The sequence below is a fragment of the Leptonychotes weddellii genome, chromosome 2 (assembly GCF_054177405.1).
Source record: "Leptonychotes weddellii isolate Sample4059 chromosome 2, ASM5417740v2, whole genome shotgun sequence".
Taxonomy (NCBI): Eukaryota; Metazoa; Chordata; class Mammalia; order Carnivora; family Phocidae; genus Leptonychotes; species Leptonychotes weddellii.
The window spans coordinates 29,024,609-29,043,042 of NC_138370.1; the positions used below are offsets into that span (position 1 = coordinate 29,024,609).

An 18,434-nucleotide genomic window follows, 5' to 3' on the forward strand; every position below is an offset into this window, starting at 1 on the left:
CAGCGCGCCTCTTTTCCCATCTAGTCTACCAAGTGAGGAGGCATGGCTGGTTAATTCTGAAGAAGCTTTCTTTCACTGAAACTCAAAATGCTCCCTTACACCTATAATGTCTTATCCCCCATCCCTGCATTTCAAAGACCTCCGACCTCAGACGGAGATTCCGCGCGCCGGCTCAGAGCGGAGGGCACGCCCCACGCACCGCCCGCACGGCCAGCGCTTCGGCTCCCTGCCCGCAGGAAGGAGCCACATCTCGCGCGATTCCTTCCACCTCTCGCGACACTTCCTGCCAGTGTCCTGCGGCCCTCATTGCCCCACCCATCGCTTCCACGCCGCGGTCCTCACCACCTCACCTTTGCTGTCGGTAGCCCGAGCCGCTGCTCGCCCGCTGGGAGCGCAGTGGAGCCCAGTGTTGGGCACGAGTCCTGCGGGGCCGCAGGCTCCGCCCTGCTGCGCCCCGCCCCGCCTGCGCTCGGGGGAAAGGCCGCCCCGGGGACATGTCGTGCCCCCCTCAGCGAGGGCAGGAGTGTGTGAAAGGCAGCGGGGCTGTCAGGTGAGCCCGTGGTGGCGTGTTGGGGTGGGCGGCTGGACGGAGGGAGGCCCCACTGGGCTGCGGGTTGGAGGCACTGCGGGATGGGGATGCCGGGAGCGGAGGAGGACGCGATGCCTGAGGCAGAGAAGGGAGGTGGTGGGAGAACCACCCCGGGGGGGTGGGGGTGACCTCGGTCCGGGTGAAGCGTCCAGGCTTCCCTTTGTACGGACTGCGTTCTAAGGCACCGGGAAATTATCTTGTTCCATCGGTGGCTCCGCTCCTCTCTGCAGGGCTGGAAGCGGGAGGAGGCAAGTCCCCGAGCTCTGAAGTCCCAGATCTGGGCGGCAGGAGGCCCAGGGTCGTGGGGGAGAGGGACGCGTCAAGGTGGCGGAGGTAAATTGGTGCTAGGAAAAGGGATAAAGTGGCCGAAAGCCGGGCGAGCGTTCGCTCGGAGGAGGCCAGGTGTTTGCCATCCGGCTGCGCTCGGTGCTGAGATACCAACAATGCTCACTCCCCTCAGGTTGAGTACACATCGGTGTGTGCAGTGTTCCTTGCCAAGTGGTCAGAGTGTTGGAGGGGTAGGACCATATAGGTCAGAGTCCTCTTTGAGAGAAGGAGGCTTTTGAGGTCACTTGTTACTTTTCTCCTGAGACTTGGACGGTGTGAGTGGGTGCGCGAGTGCGCACAGTGACTCAAACTAGGGTTCGTGTTTTCAGAATTCGTGCCCTAGTCGCTAATTAAGTACACTTCAAGGATCAATAAAAGGGGACAGGTTCTTCGGACGCCTGGGTAGCTCAGGTCATGATCCCAGGGTCCTGGGATCGAGCCCCGCATCGGGCTCCCTGCTCCGCGGGAAGCCTGCTTCTCCCTCTCCCACTCCCCCTGCTTGTGTTCCCTCTCTCGCTGTGTCTCTCTCTGTCAAATAAATAAAACCTTAAAAAAAAAAGGTGACAGGTTCTTAAGTGAATAGTTTTACTTTCAATATTTTAAGATTCCAGTGATCACGTAAGTGTGTAATGATAGGGGCCTGGAGCCTAAAATCTAGGTGTTAAGACAGTTGGAGTAAATTTTTTGCCTTTAGCAATAGACTTAGATGGAAATTGGGGTAGGATGTTTTGTTGCAATCAAGTTTTTAACCATATGTTTCTTCTCATTCTAGGTTTGTCTTTTTTTTAAGTTATTTTAAGTTTATTATTTTTAAAATTGTATTTATTTGAGAGAGAGTGAGCGAGAGCAGGAGCAGGGGGAGGAGCACAGGGAGAGGGAGAAGCAGACTCCCCGCTGAGCAGGGAGCCGGATGCCATGCAGGGCTCATTCCAGGACCCTGAGATCATGACCTGAGCCAAAGGCAGATGCTAACTGACAGAGCCACCCAGGTGCCCCTCTGGTTTGTCTATATGAAAGCCATGCAGTTTTCTGAGAGAATTGGGAAATTGGGAAATCAGTGTAAAGTGGTTGGTCTGACTATAAGAAGCATTTTGTTTAAGGCTCCCCCTCAAATCCAGCTGTTAATTTATATGTTATTTCTTGAGATTTTTTTTCCCAGAAATGACACCTTAAAGTGACCAGTTGTGTATGTGTGTGTGTGTGTGAGGGAGAGAGAGAAATTTCACTGTTAATAGAAGAAAAATGATTTTTCCTGATAGTTTTCTTATATCTTGTCTTTTAGAGAGCAAAATGTCATCAGCAGAATCACACCAGGAACAATTGTCCCAGTCAGATCCATCCCCGTCACCAAACTCATGTAGTTCCTTTGAGCTACTAGACATGGATGCTGGCAGTTTGTATGAGCCAGTTTCTCCTTATTGGTTTTATTGTAAAATAATAGATTCTAAGGAGACATGGATTCCTTTCAACTCTGAGGATTCACAGCAGCTGGAAGAGGCATATGGTTCTGGTAGGATGAAAATGATGACTTTTAATAGATTAAGACAATTTCTCTCAGTCTAATATAATAGTTCTTATATTGAGTGCTATTAAAAATATTAGATTTTTTTCTAGTTTTTTCTGTAGCATATTTTGCAGTTCTCTCTTCTATAGCATTTTTATATAGAGATAGAAGTTTTGCACTACTAACCAGTCAATTTGTAATATTTAAGAATTTGGTCTGTATTTGAAAACAGTACTTATTGTAATTTCTGCGTAGTTATCTAATAATATTTCTTTTTTTTTTTAAAGATTGTATTTATTTGAGTGAGAGAGAATGAGAGAGAGAGAGAGAGCACATGAGAGGGTGAGAGGGGGGAGGGTCAAAGGGAGAAGCAGACTCCCTGATAAGCAGGGAGCCTGATGCGGGACTCGATCCCAGGACTCCAGGATCATGACCTGAGCTGAAGGCAATTTCTTAACCAACTGAGCCACCCAGGCGCCCTCTAATAATATTTTTTATGTTCCAGCATATGGTTCAGTTTTTGTTTATGAAGAATGGGGGCATGTCACATTGCAAAAGAATGAATTCTTGTCACTTGTTTTTTCTTCTTTTATGAAATAAGAATGACGCGGTAACTGTTTTATCATCATGATGGTCATGGTTGTTAATTTACTTTTTGGCTCCTCAAGCAAAAAATTCAGAAAACCCTTATATACTTTTGTTTGTTTAATGGGACACGACTGTCTCTCAGAAAAAGAACAAAACAGTGTTGGGGTATTATCTTTTTCATGTATCATTAAAACCAAGAATGGTTTTGATGGCTTGGGAAGTAGTGAAAAAATGCAATTCCGTTTTGCTTAATGTTTAGCCAAGTAGAAAATGTTCATTCTTATGCTCATAACATTATTTAGAGTATAGCTCAGAATTGTATTTTGGGAGATTTATTTTTATATATGTACTTCTTTCCCCCTTTCCAATCCTTGATAGGAAAAGATTGTAATGGGAGAGTTGTCCCCACTGATGGGGGCAGATATGATGTGCATTTGGGGGAGAGGATGCGGTATGCTGTATACTGGGATGAGCTAGCATCGGAAGTGAGACGATGTACCTGGTTTTACAAGGGAGACAAAGATAATAAGTATGTTCCCTACTCAGAGAGCTTCAGCCAAGTATTAGAGGTATTTCTTTGACTCCTTTTCACTTATTTTCATTTTTTTCTTCTCTTATTTAATAATCTTTTTTTGTGACTTATTTTTGTGAAATTTCTAGGAAGTTTGGTTCTATCTGGATCATTTCTGTTGCAAGTTAGTTTCAAGATAAAGTAGTTTTATTTTCAGATTTTAAATTACTATGTAAACTGTTACGCCTTTAAGTTAAAATTTTTTCCCTAATGGTGATCATTGTTAATAATATTTAAATTATGACCACAGGATTGGTCTTTTCAGCCTTTTATTTTTCTGGCTCTGGAAACAGTCTGAAATTTGGTTTCTTTAAATTGGAGTAGACATTAGTACTATTGGAAGAAGTATATCAAAATGTGAACAGTGATTTTACCTAGTCTAGATGATAAAAGTAGGTGTGAACTTTTTGTTGTTCTATACTGTTATCTGTTGTAATTTTAAAAGCATTTTCAAATATTTGATAAATCGGAGTCGGATATTCTTATGTAATTGTTTATCTAGCAGTATTCTTGTAAAAAAAAGTTCAGTTTTAATAGAAAAGCTATTAGAGAAATCTAATGAAATGTGTTTTCTCTTAAGGAAACGTACATGCTTGCTGTAACTCTGGATGAGTGGAAAAAGAAATTGGAGTCTCCCAACAGAGAAATTATTATATTACACAATCCAAAGGTAAAGCAAATTAAGCCTTTCTTTCATGTGGGATTAAAGGTTAATTGCATTCCTAAGGAGAACTTAATTGGTTTCTTTTTCATAGGGATTCTATTTAGGATACCCTTTGGAAATTTTTACATTGCATTCACAATTATGAAACTTGTAGCCACTGCCACTATTTTTTACCTCCTTCACCTTATACAAGAGAATTTTCTTAGAGAAAATTACGCCACTGTAGATTAAGAATATCGCTGACATATTATGGGGGCATATTTTACATGTGTAGGGTATTATTGAAAGATCTCTTAGCCTGATTTTTTTTTTTTTTTGGCTTTATTGAGGTATAATTGACAAAGTCATAAGGTATTTAACATGTACAACATTGGCCTACTGTATTTTCAGGGTTCTCATTTCAAGCCATCAGAGTTGCATATCAAAACTCCACTTGAGATCTGACTATGTATTCTGTTTTGAAAGACATGTATGGTGTCCCTCAGCGTGTATAAATAGAGATGTCTATAATGTAGAATATATTTATTGCTCTGATCTTTTCTATTTAAGCTTATGGTGCATTACCAGCCAGTTGCAGGGTCTGATGAATGGGGTTCAACACCCACTGAACAGGGTCGACCAAGAACAGTGAAGAGAGGGGTTGAGAACATCTCTGTTGACATTCATTGTGGTAATGTTGTTTATTTTTTCTTCTGATATACTTATTTATGACTTAAATTATGACCCTTTTTCTATGGTTTTGGATTACCTCAAGGCTTAAAAATGATTTAGTCATATGGGCTTTTTATGAGTTAAGATTAGCATCATTTCATCTACTAAGAATTTTTTTTATTGATTGATTGATTGATTTTAGAGAGAGAGAGCACGCAAGTGGGAGGGACAGAGGGAGAGGAAGAGAAATCTCAAGCAGACTCTTCGCTGAGTGCGGAGCTGGAGGTGGGACTCCATCTCATGACCCTGACATCACAACCTGAGCCGAAACTTAGTCGATTGCACCATCCAGGTGCCCCACTAAGAATCTTAATAGATATAAAAATCTGTTTTAGGGCGCCTGGGTGGCTCAGTCGTTAAGCGTCTGCCTTCGGCTCAGGTCATGATCCCAGGGTCCTGGGATCGAGTCCCACATCGGGCTCCCTGCTCTGCAGGAGGCCTGCTTCTCCCTCTCCCACTCCCCCTGCTTGTGTTCCCTCTCTCGCTATCTCTCTCTCTGTCAAATAAATAAATAAAATCTTTAAAAAAAAAAAAAAAGAAAAGAAAAAAATCTGTTTTAAAGTTGCTAAGTATATATATTGTGGAATAGGTAAAATTTGGCAGTACTAATCAAGAAGTCACTTGGTACAAATGAACTGATGTAGTTCTAATTTTAAGAAGTGTGATTCCACCTGTTTGATTAAAAATTAATTTCTGGTAACTCCTGTTCTTGAAGATTGTGAACTAAGGAAAGCTTCTTCAGTAGAACTTTGATGGTTATCCATTGCTATCTAGCTAGGGCCATTTGTGGTTGGTTTTGTAATATGTTTAACTGGATTATAAAATTCCTTTTATCTCTGAGAGGAGATGGCTTGTCTTAGACTTACTATACTTGTAAGTCTTAGACTTACTATAATTTAAAAAGATGAGTTTGGGGACACCTGGCTGGCTCAGTCAGAGGAGTATATGACTCTTGATCTCAGGGTTGTAAGTTCGAGCCCCATGTTGGGTATAGAGATTACTTAAATAAAAACTTAAAAAAAATAAAAACTAAAAAGATGAGTTTAAAAATTTAGGGTTTATATACACACCATACATTATTGGTATAATTGATAAAAATGGAATATTAGATAAAAGTATCCTACCAATGTTATGCTGCCTGAATTTGATAACTGTGGTTATTTAAGAAAATATTCTTAGGAAATACATATTAAAGTATTTAAAGGGTTAAGTATTTAAAGAGGTATGATGTGTGCAGTCTGATAATATATGCAACCTGCTTCCAAATGGTTCAGAAAAATAAATATGTATAAACACATACACATAGAGAATAATAAAGCAAATGTAAGATTAAAGTTTTGAATCTATAAAAAGTATATAAGAGTGTTTATACTATTCTTTCATGTTTTCTGTAAGGTTGCAGTTATTTCAAAATAAAAAGTTTAAAGCCTGAAAAAATTTTTTACAGATTTATGTCAAGATAAATTAGAAACACAGTAAAATCACTATATTTTTACTAAGTAAAATATAGGACTGTTTTGTGTCCTTTAAATGATCTGCTTGGGGGCACTTGGGTGGCTCAGTCGTTAAGCATCTGCCTTCAGCTCAGGTCATGATCCCGGGGTCCTGGGAATCGAGCCCCACATCGGGCTCCCTGCTCCGCGGGAAGCCTGCTTCTCCCTCTCCCACTCCCCCTGCTTGTGTTCCCACTCTCGCTGTCTCTCTCTCTGTCAAATAAATAAATAAAATCTTTAAAATAAATAAATAATCTGCTTGGGGAGCCTGAATGGCTCAGTCGGTTAAGGGACCGACTTTTTTTTTTTTTTTAAAGGTGTTATTTATTTATTTGACAGAGAGAGGGAACACAAGCAGGGAGAGTGGGAAAGGGAGAAGCAGGCTTCCCACCAAGCAGGGAGCTCGATGCGGGCGGGGCTCGATCCCAGGACCCTGGGATCATGACCTGAGCCGAAGGCAGGCATTTAACGACTTGAGCCACCCGGGTGCCCAAGGGACCGACTCTTGATTTTGGCTCAGGTCATGATCTCTGGGTTGTGGGATTGAGCCTCTGCTGAGTGTAGAGTCTGCTTGTCCCTCTCCCTCTGCCCCTCTCCCCACTTCTCAAATAAATAAATAAATAAATAAATTCTTAAAGAAAATGATCTTCTATTTTAATTTACCCATCTTTATAGCCTATTCTTTGTGAATATTTGACTATAAACAGAATATAAGACTAGTTATATGAAATAATTTTTCTTTTTAATTTCATTTACAGGAGAACCTTTACAAATAGATCACTTGGTTTTTGTAGTCCATGGGATTGGACCAGCTTGTGATCTCCGCTTTCGAAGCATTGTACAGTGTGGTAGGTTTGCAAAGCATGTAAGATTAAATCATTTAAGGGGAATATTAGTGCTCCTGTAAGCTGTTGTTTTTAGTCTTTTGTCTTATCTGCATAATAAGATTTGGAGAGATAAAGACAGGTGGCCAAGGTAGTAAAGCTTCTTAACTTAGACCTAAAGTACTAGTAAATTCCTTAGGCTAATAGTTTATACTCTTAACTAATAATTCTTGAATGAACAAACCCTTAATCCTTATAAAATTGTTTTATGAATGTGATGGTCCTCTTTCTAACCATTCCAAATTTAAAGGGAACCAAAAAGATGTTATCATTTATTTTTTATTTTTTTAAAGATTTTATTTATTTATTTGACAGAGAGAGACACAGCGAGAGAGGGAACACAAGCAGGGGGAGTGGGAGAGGGAGAAGCAGGCTTCCCGCGGAGCAGGGAGCCCGATGTGGGGCTCGATTCCCAGGACCCTGGGATCATGACCTGAGCCGAAGGTAGATGCTTAACGACTGAGCCACCCAGGTGCCCCGATGATATAGTTTAAATGAATAACAGAACCAGCAATCATTTTTGTAATTCATTAGTGTGGTAAAGCTCTTGATATTCTACTTAGAATATTTAGGTCATTAGTATAACTTGATTTTGAAAGGTAGTGTGCTCTAAAACTTAATTGTACATATTCAGAGTATGTACCGACTTGGGAATCTTCTCCTACTGGGTAATGCTTCTAAGCGTAAACCTTCTGGAAGGTTAAGAGACTGATGTAGTATGAATTTCAAATAGCAGTTGTTTTTTTTTTTTAATCTAAAATATTGGTTACTGGTTGTTTGTAAGAACCAGAAAGTTAGGAATCTAACTGTAAGGCCAATTGACACAGTCCTGTGATTTTTTCCTTTTTTAAAAAATTGAAATCGTTCCCATGACAGAAGTTTTGAAGTTAGCTTTTCTTTAGATAAAATGTTTTTTATAGTAAAGTTCTGTGGTAAAGGAACAGCTTTTGTGCACTAATAATATTTCCTGAACACTACTTTGCTATTTTTGACTCAAGTAAATATGTGTTCTAAGCAAATGGAGAGAGTATAATTACATGATCTATTGCATCCTTATTCTGTGAATTCATTGCTTCCCTGGTGATGCATAAGTTAATTTCTTTTCCAGTTAACGATTTTCGCAGTGTTTCCTTGAACCTGCTACAGACACATTTTAAGAAAGCCCAAGAAAATCAGCAGATTGGGAGGGTAGAATTTCTTCCAGTCAACTGGCATAGTCCTTTGCATTCTACTGGTGTGGATGTGTGAGTAATACCTTATGTCTTTGAGTTGTTAACTAAGATTGTAATGCGTTTTCTGATCATTGATATGGTTGGGATGTTTGTGCTATAGCTGATTATATAGAAATTTGTTCAGTGAGAAGTTTTTTATACTTCTATGTCTTTCTTAGAGATACATTATTAAATGCTGACCAATCCCTTGGTTTAACTAGCCTGATTAGGAGTAAAGAACTGTGTGTATCTTCTAGTATGTTTTATTAGCTCATTAGTATCTACTATTACAGCTATATTATTTCTTTAGCATTAAAACCAAACATTGCTTTCTTCCTATAGTATATAAGCATTTTGATCTTTAGATGTCAAAGCCAGCCTACCTCAAGATGTACAAAGTATTTTGTTCCTTTTGTGATCATGTTTAGATAATATTTGTCCGTGTTGGGGAAAAAAAAGGAAATCCCCAAACATTAAATTATTAGCATTTATAACTTGAGGTATAATTCGTATAACTTTTAAGTGATGGCTTTCTTAAGTCACAAACCCAGTTTTGTTTGTAGGTTTTATGGTAATGTCAAAGAAGGTTGCCTTATGTTAAGGGTATTTTGGAGAGCTATAGGCTCTCTAGAAAGAAGTGTGTTCATAATGTTCCAGGGTAGAATGGCAAATGCTTTTCTGGAAGATAAAGGAAATAGTAGTATTTCCATGTTGGTCTTGAAAATGACTTTTCTGATTCTGTGTCTCTCAGTTCTTAATACTGTATGATTTGAGCATATTCCATGTGCCAAATGTTGTATTGTGTTGCTAGTTATGGAGTTCACATTCTTCATGTTTGAGCTAATGCTAAGAGGTTCCTAAGGGCAGATTGCCTTCTCAACTACAGAAGCTCTTGAATCTTTGAGGACTCTTTCTGGGTATTTTGAGAAAGCTTTAACTGGAAGTTGATTTGGATAATGTCAGCATGGTTTTCCTTTTTGAGATATTAGTTCTGTTTACCTTTGGCATCTGGCAATCTCACTTTCTTTCAGCTTTCAGAAATTCTGCATTGAGAAAGGGAGCTGATCCATTTATCAGCTGACTTGTGATCAAAAAACCTTAATGCTGAGAATTCTAGAAAAATCATCTTGTATTTTCTGTCTTTAAAAATCCTTTATTATATAGGGCGCCTGGGTGGCTCAGTTGGTTAAGCGACTGCCTTCGGCTCAGGTCATGATCCCAGGGTCCTGGGATCGAGCCCCGCATCGGGCTCCCTGCTCGGCCAGAAGCCTGCTTCTCCCTCTCCCACTCCCCCTGCTTGTGTTCCCTCTCATGCTGTCTCTCTCTCTTGTCAATTAAATAAAATCTTTAAAAAAAAAAATCCTTTATTATAGAGAATTTTGTAAAAAAAAATAGCTTATATAAGGAATCTTCACGTACAGATTATGATTACCCAGGGCAAACAAGCCTCAACACATGGCCAGTTCTGCTCTATCCATTATTTTTCAACCTCTGTCTACTGCCCATCCTGCCACCATATTATTTTTGAACCAGATCTTAAGATACTATATCATTTCATCTATAAATGTTTGTTTGTATATCGGAAAGAACTTTTTAAAATATATTAACCATAACACCATTATCACATCTAAAAAAATTCTTCTTTTTTTTTTTAAAGATCATTTATTTGAGAGAGAGAGCTTGCACGAGCAGGGGGAGGGACAGAAGGAGAGGGGACAAGCAGACTGCTTGCTGAGCACCGAGGCACCCCTAAAGAAATTCTTAATATCAGCAAATATACAGTGTTCAAATTTCCAATTGTCTAGTAAATGTTGTAGTTTATATATATATACACACACACACGTATACACACACACACATTTTATTTATTTATTTAGGTTAAAGATTTTATTTATTTATTTGACAGAGAGAGATAGATTGAGCACAAGCAGGGGGAGAAGGAGGTAGAGGAAGAAGGAGACTCCCCACTGAGCAGGGAGCCCAACACAGGGCTTGATCCCTGGACCCTGGGATCATGACCTAGCTTAAGGCAGACGCTTAACTGACTGAGCCATCCAGGAGCCCCTTGTTGATATGTCTGTTAAGTCTCTCTTAATCTCTTGATTACCTTTCCATCTCTTATTTCCTTGCAATTTATGTATTGAAGAAATGGGTGTTTGTCTTGTAGAGATTCTCACTGACGTGCTGATCACATCGTTTTGACGTAATTAGACACGTCTGAGTCCTTTGTACTTCTTATTATAGGTACTTGTCTCTTGTATCTTTAAATATCTAAGTCTAAGCTTGAAGGCTAAGCTGGGTAATAACTTAGAGGAAGTTATGGAATGTATTAGGTTTTCTGCTTAAAATACCTTTTTTTTTTTTTTTTGTCAGAGATCTGCAGCGAATAACTCTGCCCAGCATTAACCGCCTAAGGCACTTTACCAATGACACAATTCTGGATGTCTTCTTCTACAATAGCCCCACCTACTGTCAGACTATAGTGGACACAGTTGCTTCTGAAATGAACCGAATATATACACTTTTTCTTCAGAGGAACCCTGATTTCAAAGGGGGTGTATCCATTGCCGGTCATAGTTTAGGTAACAAATTAATTCCGTGTGACCAGAGAGCACTATCACATATTAAGGACCCCTGTTTTTGAAGTACTGTGTCTTTTATCCATATCAGATTTAGAGGTCTAGAACTGGTCTGTGATGAAGAATTTGGAAGGGGTTGGAAGGGCAGTGGTGGATTGGAAAGAAAGACTTCCTGCTTCATAGATTTTGCTACATGGGTATTTGGCTTAATACTTTTTGTATAAAAGCTATGTAGTGCCAATACTTAGAAATTGTCCTTTCTTCTATTTTAGGTTCGCTTATATTGTTTGATATACTAACAAATCAGAAAGAATCTTTGGGGGATATGGACAGTGAAAAGGTAATTTAGATATACAGATATACTTCTCTTGTACTATTTCTTGGGACAGATTTTTAGATTTTAGACTTATTTTTTTGTGAGTTCTTCCTGGACAGGGGCTTTATTTTAGATTGTTTTATGTCTTAAACACTTTTTCCATAATAAGAACTCAATAAATGTTTTGTTAATGAAGATGAAGAAACACTTTGATAATCATTTATTTAAAAACATTGTTTCATCTAAAGTTGCAACACTTAGAGATTAACTACTTAATTTAAATTTTGTACAAATTACAGTTTATTTAAAGCTAAGTATATCTTTATATAGAACTCTTATATAGTACATTATTTTTATTGCTAGTAGTACTAATACAGGACAATCTAAATGAATTTAGAGAATATGAGCTTTACAACTTAATTTTTAGGATGCACCAAATATTGTCATGGATGAAGGAGACACACTGACACTAGAGGAAGGTTTGAAGAAACTTCAACTCTCTGAATTCTTTAATATCTTTGAGAAGGAGAAAGTAGATAAGGAAGCTCTGGTAAAAATAATCTTTTAAAACTTTATGCTATACTATTTAGTATTTTTATGCTTATCTTCATCTTACAGCTGATTAAGAGCCTGCCCTTTAGAAGCACTTTTGTCATAAAAACTCTGTTATCAGTAGTAATATCCTTTAGCATTATCTATGTGTTTTTATCTTATAAAGTGATCTTTGCTTTGTTGGAGAGCAGAGTTCAGAGAAACCATATTGACAAACATATAGTGATAGAGCAAAGACTAAAAAACAACATAGCTCAGAAAAGAGAGTAAGAATAAAGGGACCACTAATTATTCCGGCTTATTTTCTGTTATACCTCAGGAGCTCTGCTGTTGATATTTGCTTACTTATTTGTTTTTGGTTTTTCTGCCACCTTTTTGTGCTTTTTTTTCAGGCTTGCAATACATTCATTCATTTAATAGGTATTTAGTGAATGCTTTATATGATCAGGCATATTCTACCAAGTACTAGAGAGAGAGTGGTCAGTAAGATATGTAAACCATAAACATGTTATATAAACATAAACATCATTATGTTTATGGCTTAGTGGGGAAGACACGTATTAATAATCAAATATAATTCATTACAATTGTGGTAAGTTCTAAGTTGGAAAAGTACACAATAGTATTAAGAACGTATAGTAAGACTAATGTAGTCTGGGAGGGTGAAGGAAGCCTTAACCTAATCAGGTGAGTGGCGCTTATGTCCATGAGTAGGGATATAATCTTTCTCAGGAATGTGACATCTAAGTCAGCATGGAAATCAAGGAGTGTTCTTGTGTCATGCAGGTAGATACCCACTTCTGTAGGGTATATATTATATATATATATATATATATATATAATACAATGTCATCTGTATTACTGTAGCATTGATACTATAGTATTGGTACTTTTTATTCTTCTTTAGGCTTTTATGAATAAAGTACTCTTCTCAAAATTATTAATGATGTTGTACCACTAGGGAGCCCTATTAATGTAAAGCAAAGAACAATAGTACTTAGGTCTTATTCCTCTCAGAGAACAGGACATTTAATTCATTTTATTTTGCCTAGAAATAAGGATATTTGATTTTCTGTGCCTAGGCTTTTTGTACTGACAAAGATCTTCAGGAAATGGGAATTCCCTTAGGACCAAGAAAGAAGATATTAAACTACTTTAGGACCAGAAAAAATTCAACGGTATGTGCTTAATATGGCTTGTAGGATTAAATGGTTTTTGACATCCTTGTATCCTTGTGCTTTGTGAGATGTTTAGGCAGCTAAGCAATTTTGTTAACTGATCTTTGGCTCTCCTTTTAGAAATTAAACACATTTTCTTTCTTTTTCCTTTTTTTTTTTTTTTTAAAGACTTTATTTATTTGACAGAGAGAGAGCAAGCGAGAGCAGGAGCACAAGCAGGGGGAGTGGGAGAGGGAGAAGCAGGCTTCCCGTGGAGCAGGGAGCCTGATGAGGGGCTCGATCCCAGGACCCTGGGATCATGACCTGAGCCGAAGGCAGATGCTTAACGACTGGGCCACCCAGGTGCCCCAAACACATTTTCTTAATTGATATCCTTAAAAAATGTTATTAGCTTCAGAAGTCTTGTCTCCCCTGGAGTCTTCCCACCATTCCATTTTTTTTGAGGGGGGGGTTTCATAACCGCTTTATTGAAATATAATTCATATCACATACCATAAAATTTACCCTTTTAAAGTATACAATTCAGTCGTTTTTAGTGTATTCACAGAGTTGTGTCACGATTACCACTATCTAATTTGAGAACATTTACATCATCCTAAAAAGAAACCCCGTACCCATTAGCAGTCACTCCCCATTCCTCCCTCCTGTGAACCACTGGTCTGTTTTCTGTCGTTACGGATTTTGTTGTTCTGGACATTTCCTCTAAATGGAATTATACAGTATGTGGCTTTTTGTGACTGGCTTCTTTGACTTTAGAATAATGAACTTGAGGTTTATCCATGTTATAATAGTACTTTTACGTTCAGTTTTTTCGGCCACTAAATTCCTTTCCATATCTTAGTAGTTATTTTTCAATTTTGTAGCAGATTGTTTAGTTCTTATTTAAGGTCCAGTTCTTGGCCCAGTATCTGTATCATTTTCTATACCCACAGAGACATCTACTCCTTAAAAGGGCATTGTGCTTCATTGAACCCCTTAGCAGCCCTCGGCATTCCTCTTCATCATGCTCTGCTGTTGTTTTTCTCATAATGGTCGCCTAAAGTTTCAACTGCCACCCAGATAGCTCTGTACAGCTTTCATTGATTTAGAGAATGTAGGGATGTCAGTTCATCACTTAAGACAACTTTTGTTTTCATCAGCTTTATCTTGTTTTCTGAGACTCTTCCTAGAATTATTCAAAACTTTCCTAAGTATTCTTTCAAATCAGTGAAAAACTGTATAATTCTTTGGATATTTTTACAACATAACAGCTCCACAGAATTATTTTATTCTTTAGGGTATTAATAGACCAACCCTGCAGCCAGCTTCAGGGGTGACTATATCTGACATCCCCAAAGAATCAGGCTTCTGCAGTAAAACTGACGCCACTGGAAATGGTGACTATCTGGATGTTGGTATTGGGCAGGTAACAATACTAATTAATTCTCTTGAGTCATTTTATTGCCTGCCATTGGTATGGTAGGAACAGATGTCACTTTTGTTATCAGTGAGAGGTACTTTTATATCCTCTTTCCAGGTGTCTGTAAAATACCCCCGGCTCATCTACAAACCAGAAATATTCTTTGCCTTTGGATCTCCCATTGGAATGTTCCTTACTGTCCGAGGACTAAAAAGAATCGATCCCAACTATAAATTTCCAACATGCAAAGGTTTCTTCAATATCTATCACCCTGTAAGCATTGGACAGCTCTTGTGTTTTTACCTGAATATTAGAGCTTATTGATGAAGAGCATATAATTTTCTATTGTGTTGATTTGCTTTTTTCTATACTATTTTGTGGTAATGAGACAATTTTTATTAGTGTGAATCTGAAAGTGATGGAGCAAAACAACTGTTTGTTTTTTTATGAGCTTATAATTATTTTTGCCTGATACACAGTTTTAAGACTGTCTTTCTTCAGCAGAGGTATCTGTAGCTATTATTTTTCCCGTATAGTTTGATCCTGTGGCCTATAGGATTGAACCGATGGTGGTCCCAGGAGTGGAATTTGAGCCAATGCTGATCCCACATCATAAAGGCAGGAAGCGAATGCACTTAGGTAAATCTGAATACAGAACTTGTAATTCTATACTGTCTGGTCATTGCAAACTGACTGGACCTCATTCAAACTGTGTTGGACCCTAAACTCTTTGTAAACCATGTAATGTTCTTTATTCAAATATGTTTCAGAATTGAGAGAGGGCTTGACCAGGATGAGTATGGACCTTAAGAACAACTTGCTAGGTTCACTTCGGATGGCCTGGAAGTCTTTCACCAGAGCTCCATACCCTGCCTTACAGGCTTCAGAAACTACAGAAGAAACTGAAGCAGAATCTGAATCAAGTTCAGAGAAGCTGAGTGGTCAGTGATACTGTACACTTTGATATCCTACATTAGGTCAGATAAGAGTAACTCCATGGTATAGGACCAATACAGTGAGCCCTAATGGGCCTTCAGCTCTGCTAGTCTTTTCTATTATCTAATAGTCACAAATTATGGAAAAACATTATTTGTGAGGAAAAATGTCAAGAGAAGCTGAATACCTGATAAAGAGGCTTTAAAAGACAACCCTCACTTGGGAACTCTTGGGGTTGTGTTAGGAGCCTCCTCTATGAAGCACCTTGCTTTACTAGGGCAATGTCTGTGTGTTCATTGGTCTGTTTTATTTGCCTGGCTGGGCACTAGCTAGTATACGCTCCTCTTAATTTCACAGTTAATGTTGCATTCTTTTTGCTTTAATTTTCAACTGCCTAACGATTTCTATCCCTCCTTATATTTAGTTTATAAACCAGAGGCAAATGAATTGGCTATCAGAGGTAGAGGAAAGAAAAAATGGGATTGAACAAAATCAGTGTGACTTGAGGAGAAGCTTTAAGGGGCTTGAGAGGAAGAAGGTACAGAAAGCTTTCTGAGCAGAGAGTACCTCATCCTACTGTAAACTTGGTAGTCTGAGGGAAAGTAAGGACAATCTTGGAGGGCTGGAAGCTTTTATTTTTATTTTTATTTTTTTAAGATTTTATTTATTTATTTGAGAGCGAGAATGAGAGAGAGAGAGAGCATGAGAGGGGGAGGGTCAGAGGGAGAAGCAGACTCCCTGCCGAGCAGGGAGCCCGATGCGGGACTCGATCCCGGGACTCCAGGATCATGACCTGAGCCGAAGGCAGTCGCTTAACCAACTGAGCCACCCAGGCGCCCGGGCTGGAAGCTTTTAGATTGTTGTTATGGTTCTTCTATGTCCAGATGTTAACACAGAAGAGACCCCTGTGGCAGTTAAAGAAGAAGTCCCACCCATCAATGTGGGAATGCTGAATGGAGGCCAGCGCATTGACTATGTGCTACAAGAGAAGCCCATTGAAAGTTTTAACGAATATTTATTTGCTTTACAAAGCCATCTATGCTACTGGTAAGTGATGTTTGTTTTTGTTTCTTGGTGGGGTTTTTTTTTTTTTTTTGGTCTGGTTGTTGCACAGCTATTTGATAGATGTAGAAAAGGGAGGATAGGCTAGTGTACATTTGGGATTAGAGTGATTTCTCATTTAGACAGTTACAAAATAACAAAATTATGTCATTTAAAGAAATCTGGTTTAAACACATTGTTGTTTTACTTTGCAGTTGGGTAGAGCATGGGCTAATGATGCCAGCAACCATGAGTTCAGCTAGCTTAGTTTTATTTTATTTTATTTTTTAAGATTTATTCATTTGAGAGAGAGAGAGAGAGAGCGCACAAGCAGGGAGAGAGAGGGAGAGGGAGAAGCAGACTCCCCGCTGAGTAGAGACCCCCCCCACCCCCGACTTATGGCTCGATCCCAGGGCTCTGAGATCATGACCTGAGCCGAAGGCAGACGCTGAACCATCTGAGCCACCCAGGCGCCCCTGGCTAGCTTAGTTTTAAAAGTGGTGTCCTTTGGTCATTGGCGGGGGACAGGATGGGTACATATTAATGTTACTGTTGCTGAAAGTATTTTAAACTCATCTGAAAGTATTGACAGTAGCTAGATCAGAATTTATTATTTTCATTTTGTTTTAATGTTTACATTTTTAATGTTTAAATGTTTTTTCCAGATTTATTGAGATATAATTGACACATTATATAAGATGTTCAACAAGATTTGATACATGTATATATTATGAAATGATTAACACCTCCATGACCTCACATAATTACCTTGTGTGTGTGTGTGTTTGATGAGAACATTTAAGAATTACTCTCTTAGCAACTTCCAAGTATATGATACAGTATTATTAACTATAGTACCATGTTGTACATTAGATCCCCACAACTTATTCAACAGAATTAATCATTATTAAATATAATTATCTGATGGATTGTAGAATGGATTAATAATGCTTATTGAAATTCATACATTATAACAGAAAAGAACTTAATCACCAAAGAAATTTAAGCTAAAGGAAAATATAGCTAGGAAAATAAGATGGGTAGGGGATAAGGATTCAAAAATGCATGCTTTTAGGTCTTTTTTTTTTTTTTTTTTTTTAAGATTTTATTTATTTGTTAGAGAGAGAGCACAAGCAGGGGGAACAGCAGGCAGAGGGAGAAGCAGACTCCTCGCTGAGCAAGGAGCCCAATGCGGGAATCATTCCCAGGATCCTGGGATCATAACCTGAGCCGAAGACAGACACTTAACTGAGTGAGCCACCCAGGCACCCCTTAAATTATGATTCTTTATTTTTTTTAGTTTTTATGATATTTTGTTTTTTTAAAGATTTTTTTATTTATTCATTTGAGAGAGAGAGCAGGAGAGCACGAGCGGGGGGGAGGGGTGGAGAGAGAGAGGGAGAAGCAGACTCCCTGCTAAGCAGGGAGCCCTACACAGGGCTGGATCCCAGGACAATCCCAGGATTGGGGCTCAATCCCAGGACCCTGGGATCATGACCTGAGCTGAAGGCAGATGCTTAACCGACTGAACCATCCAGGTGCCCCATTTTTTAAAGTTTTTATTTAAATTCCAGGTAACATACAGTGTAATATTAGTTTCAGATGTACAATATAGTGATTCAGCACTTCCACACACCTCGTGCTCATCACAAGTACACTCCTTAATCCCCATCACCTATTTAACTCTTCCCCTCATCTACCACCCTTCTGGTAACCATCAGTTTGTTCTCAAGAGTCTGTTTCTTGGTTTGCCTCTCTTTTTTTTTCTTTGCTCGTTTGTTTTACTTCTTAAATTCCACATATGAGTGAAATCATACAGTATTTGTCTTTGTCTGACTTACTTCACTTGGCATAATAATACTCTCTAGCTCCATCCATGTCATTGCAAATG

General features: G+C 38.8%; 1 protein-coding gene across 2 annotated transcripts in view; it reads left to right on the forward strand.

Moving 5' to 3' along the window:
• The first annotated feature begins 295 nt into the window (after positions 1 to 295).
• DDHD2 (DDHD domain containing 2) overlaps positions 296 to 18,434 on the forward strand; it is a 28,820-nt gene continuing 10,681 nt past the window's right edge. The window contains exons 1-17 of one of the 2 annotated variants that reach the window (XM_081809288.1): positions 296 to 550; positions 820 to 922; positions 2,199 to 2,426; positions 3,387 to 3,577; positions 4,160 to 4,249; positions 4,793 to 4,913; positions 7,206 to 7,295; positions 8,440 to 8,575; positions 10,916 to 11,124; positions 11,394 to 11,461; positions 11,865 to 11,987; positions 13,072 to 13,167; positions 14,444 to 14,572; positions 14,684 to 14,839; positions 15,103 to 15,205; positions 15,337 to 15,507; positions 16,387 to 16,549. In XM_081809288.1, the coding sequence (XP_081665414.1) occupies positions 2,207 to 2,426; positions 3,387 to 3,577; positions 4,160 to 4,249; positions 4,793 to 4,913; positions 7,206 to 7,295; positions 8,440 to 8,575; positions 10,916 to 11,124; positions 11,394 to 11,461; positions 11,865 to 11,987; positions 13,072 to 13,167; positions 14,444 to 14,572; positions 14,684 to 14,839; positions 15,103 to 15,205; positions 15,337 to 15,507; positions 16,387 to 16,549 (2,066 nt within the window). In that variant the 5' untranslated portion in view covers positions 296 to 550; positions 820 to 922; positions 2,199 to 2,206. The remainder of the gene's footprint in view (positions 551 to 819; positions 923 to 2,198; positions 2,427 to 3,386; positions 3,578 to 4,159; positions 4,250 to 4,792; positions 4,914 to 7,205; positions 7,296 to 8,439; positions 8,576 to 10,915; positions 11,125 to 11,393; positions 11,462 to 11,864; positions 11,988 to 13,071; positions 13,168 to 14,443; positions 14,573 to 14,683; positions 14,840 to 15,102; positions 15,206 to 15,336; positions 15,508 to 16,386; positions 16,550 to 18,434) is intronic. The other variant, XM_081809293.1, reaches the window with a different exon arrangement.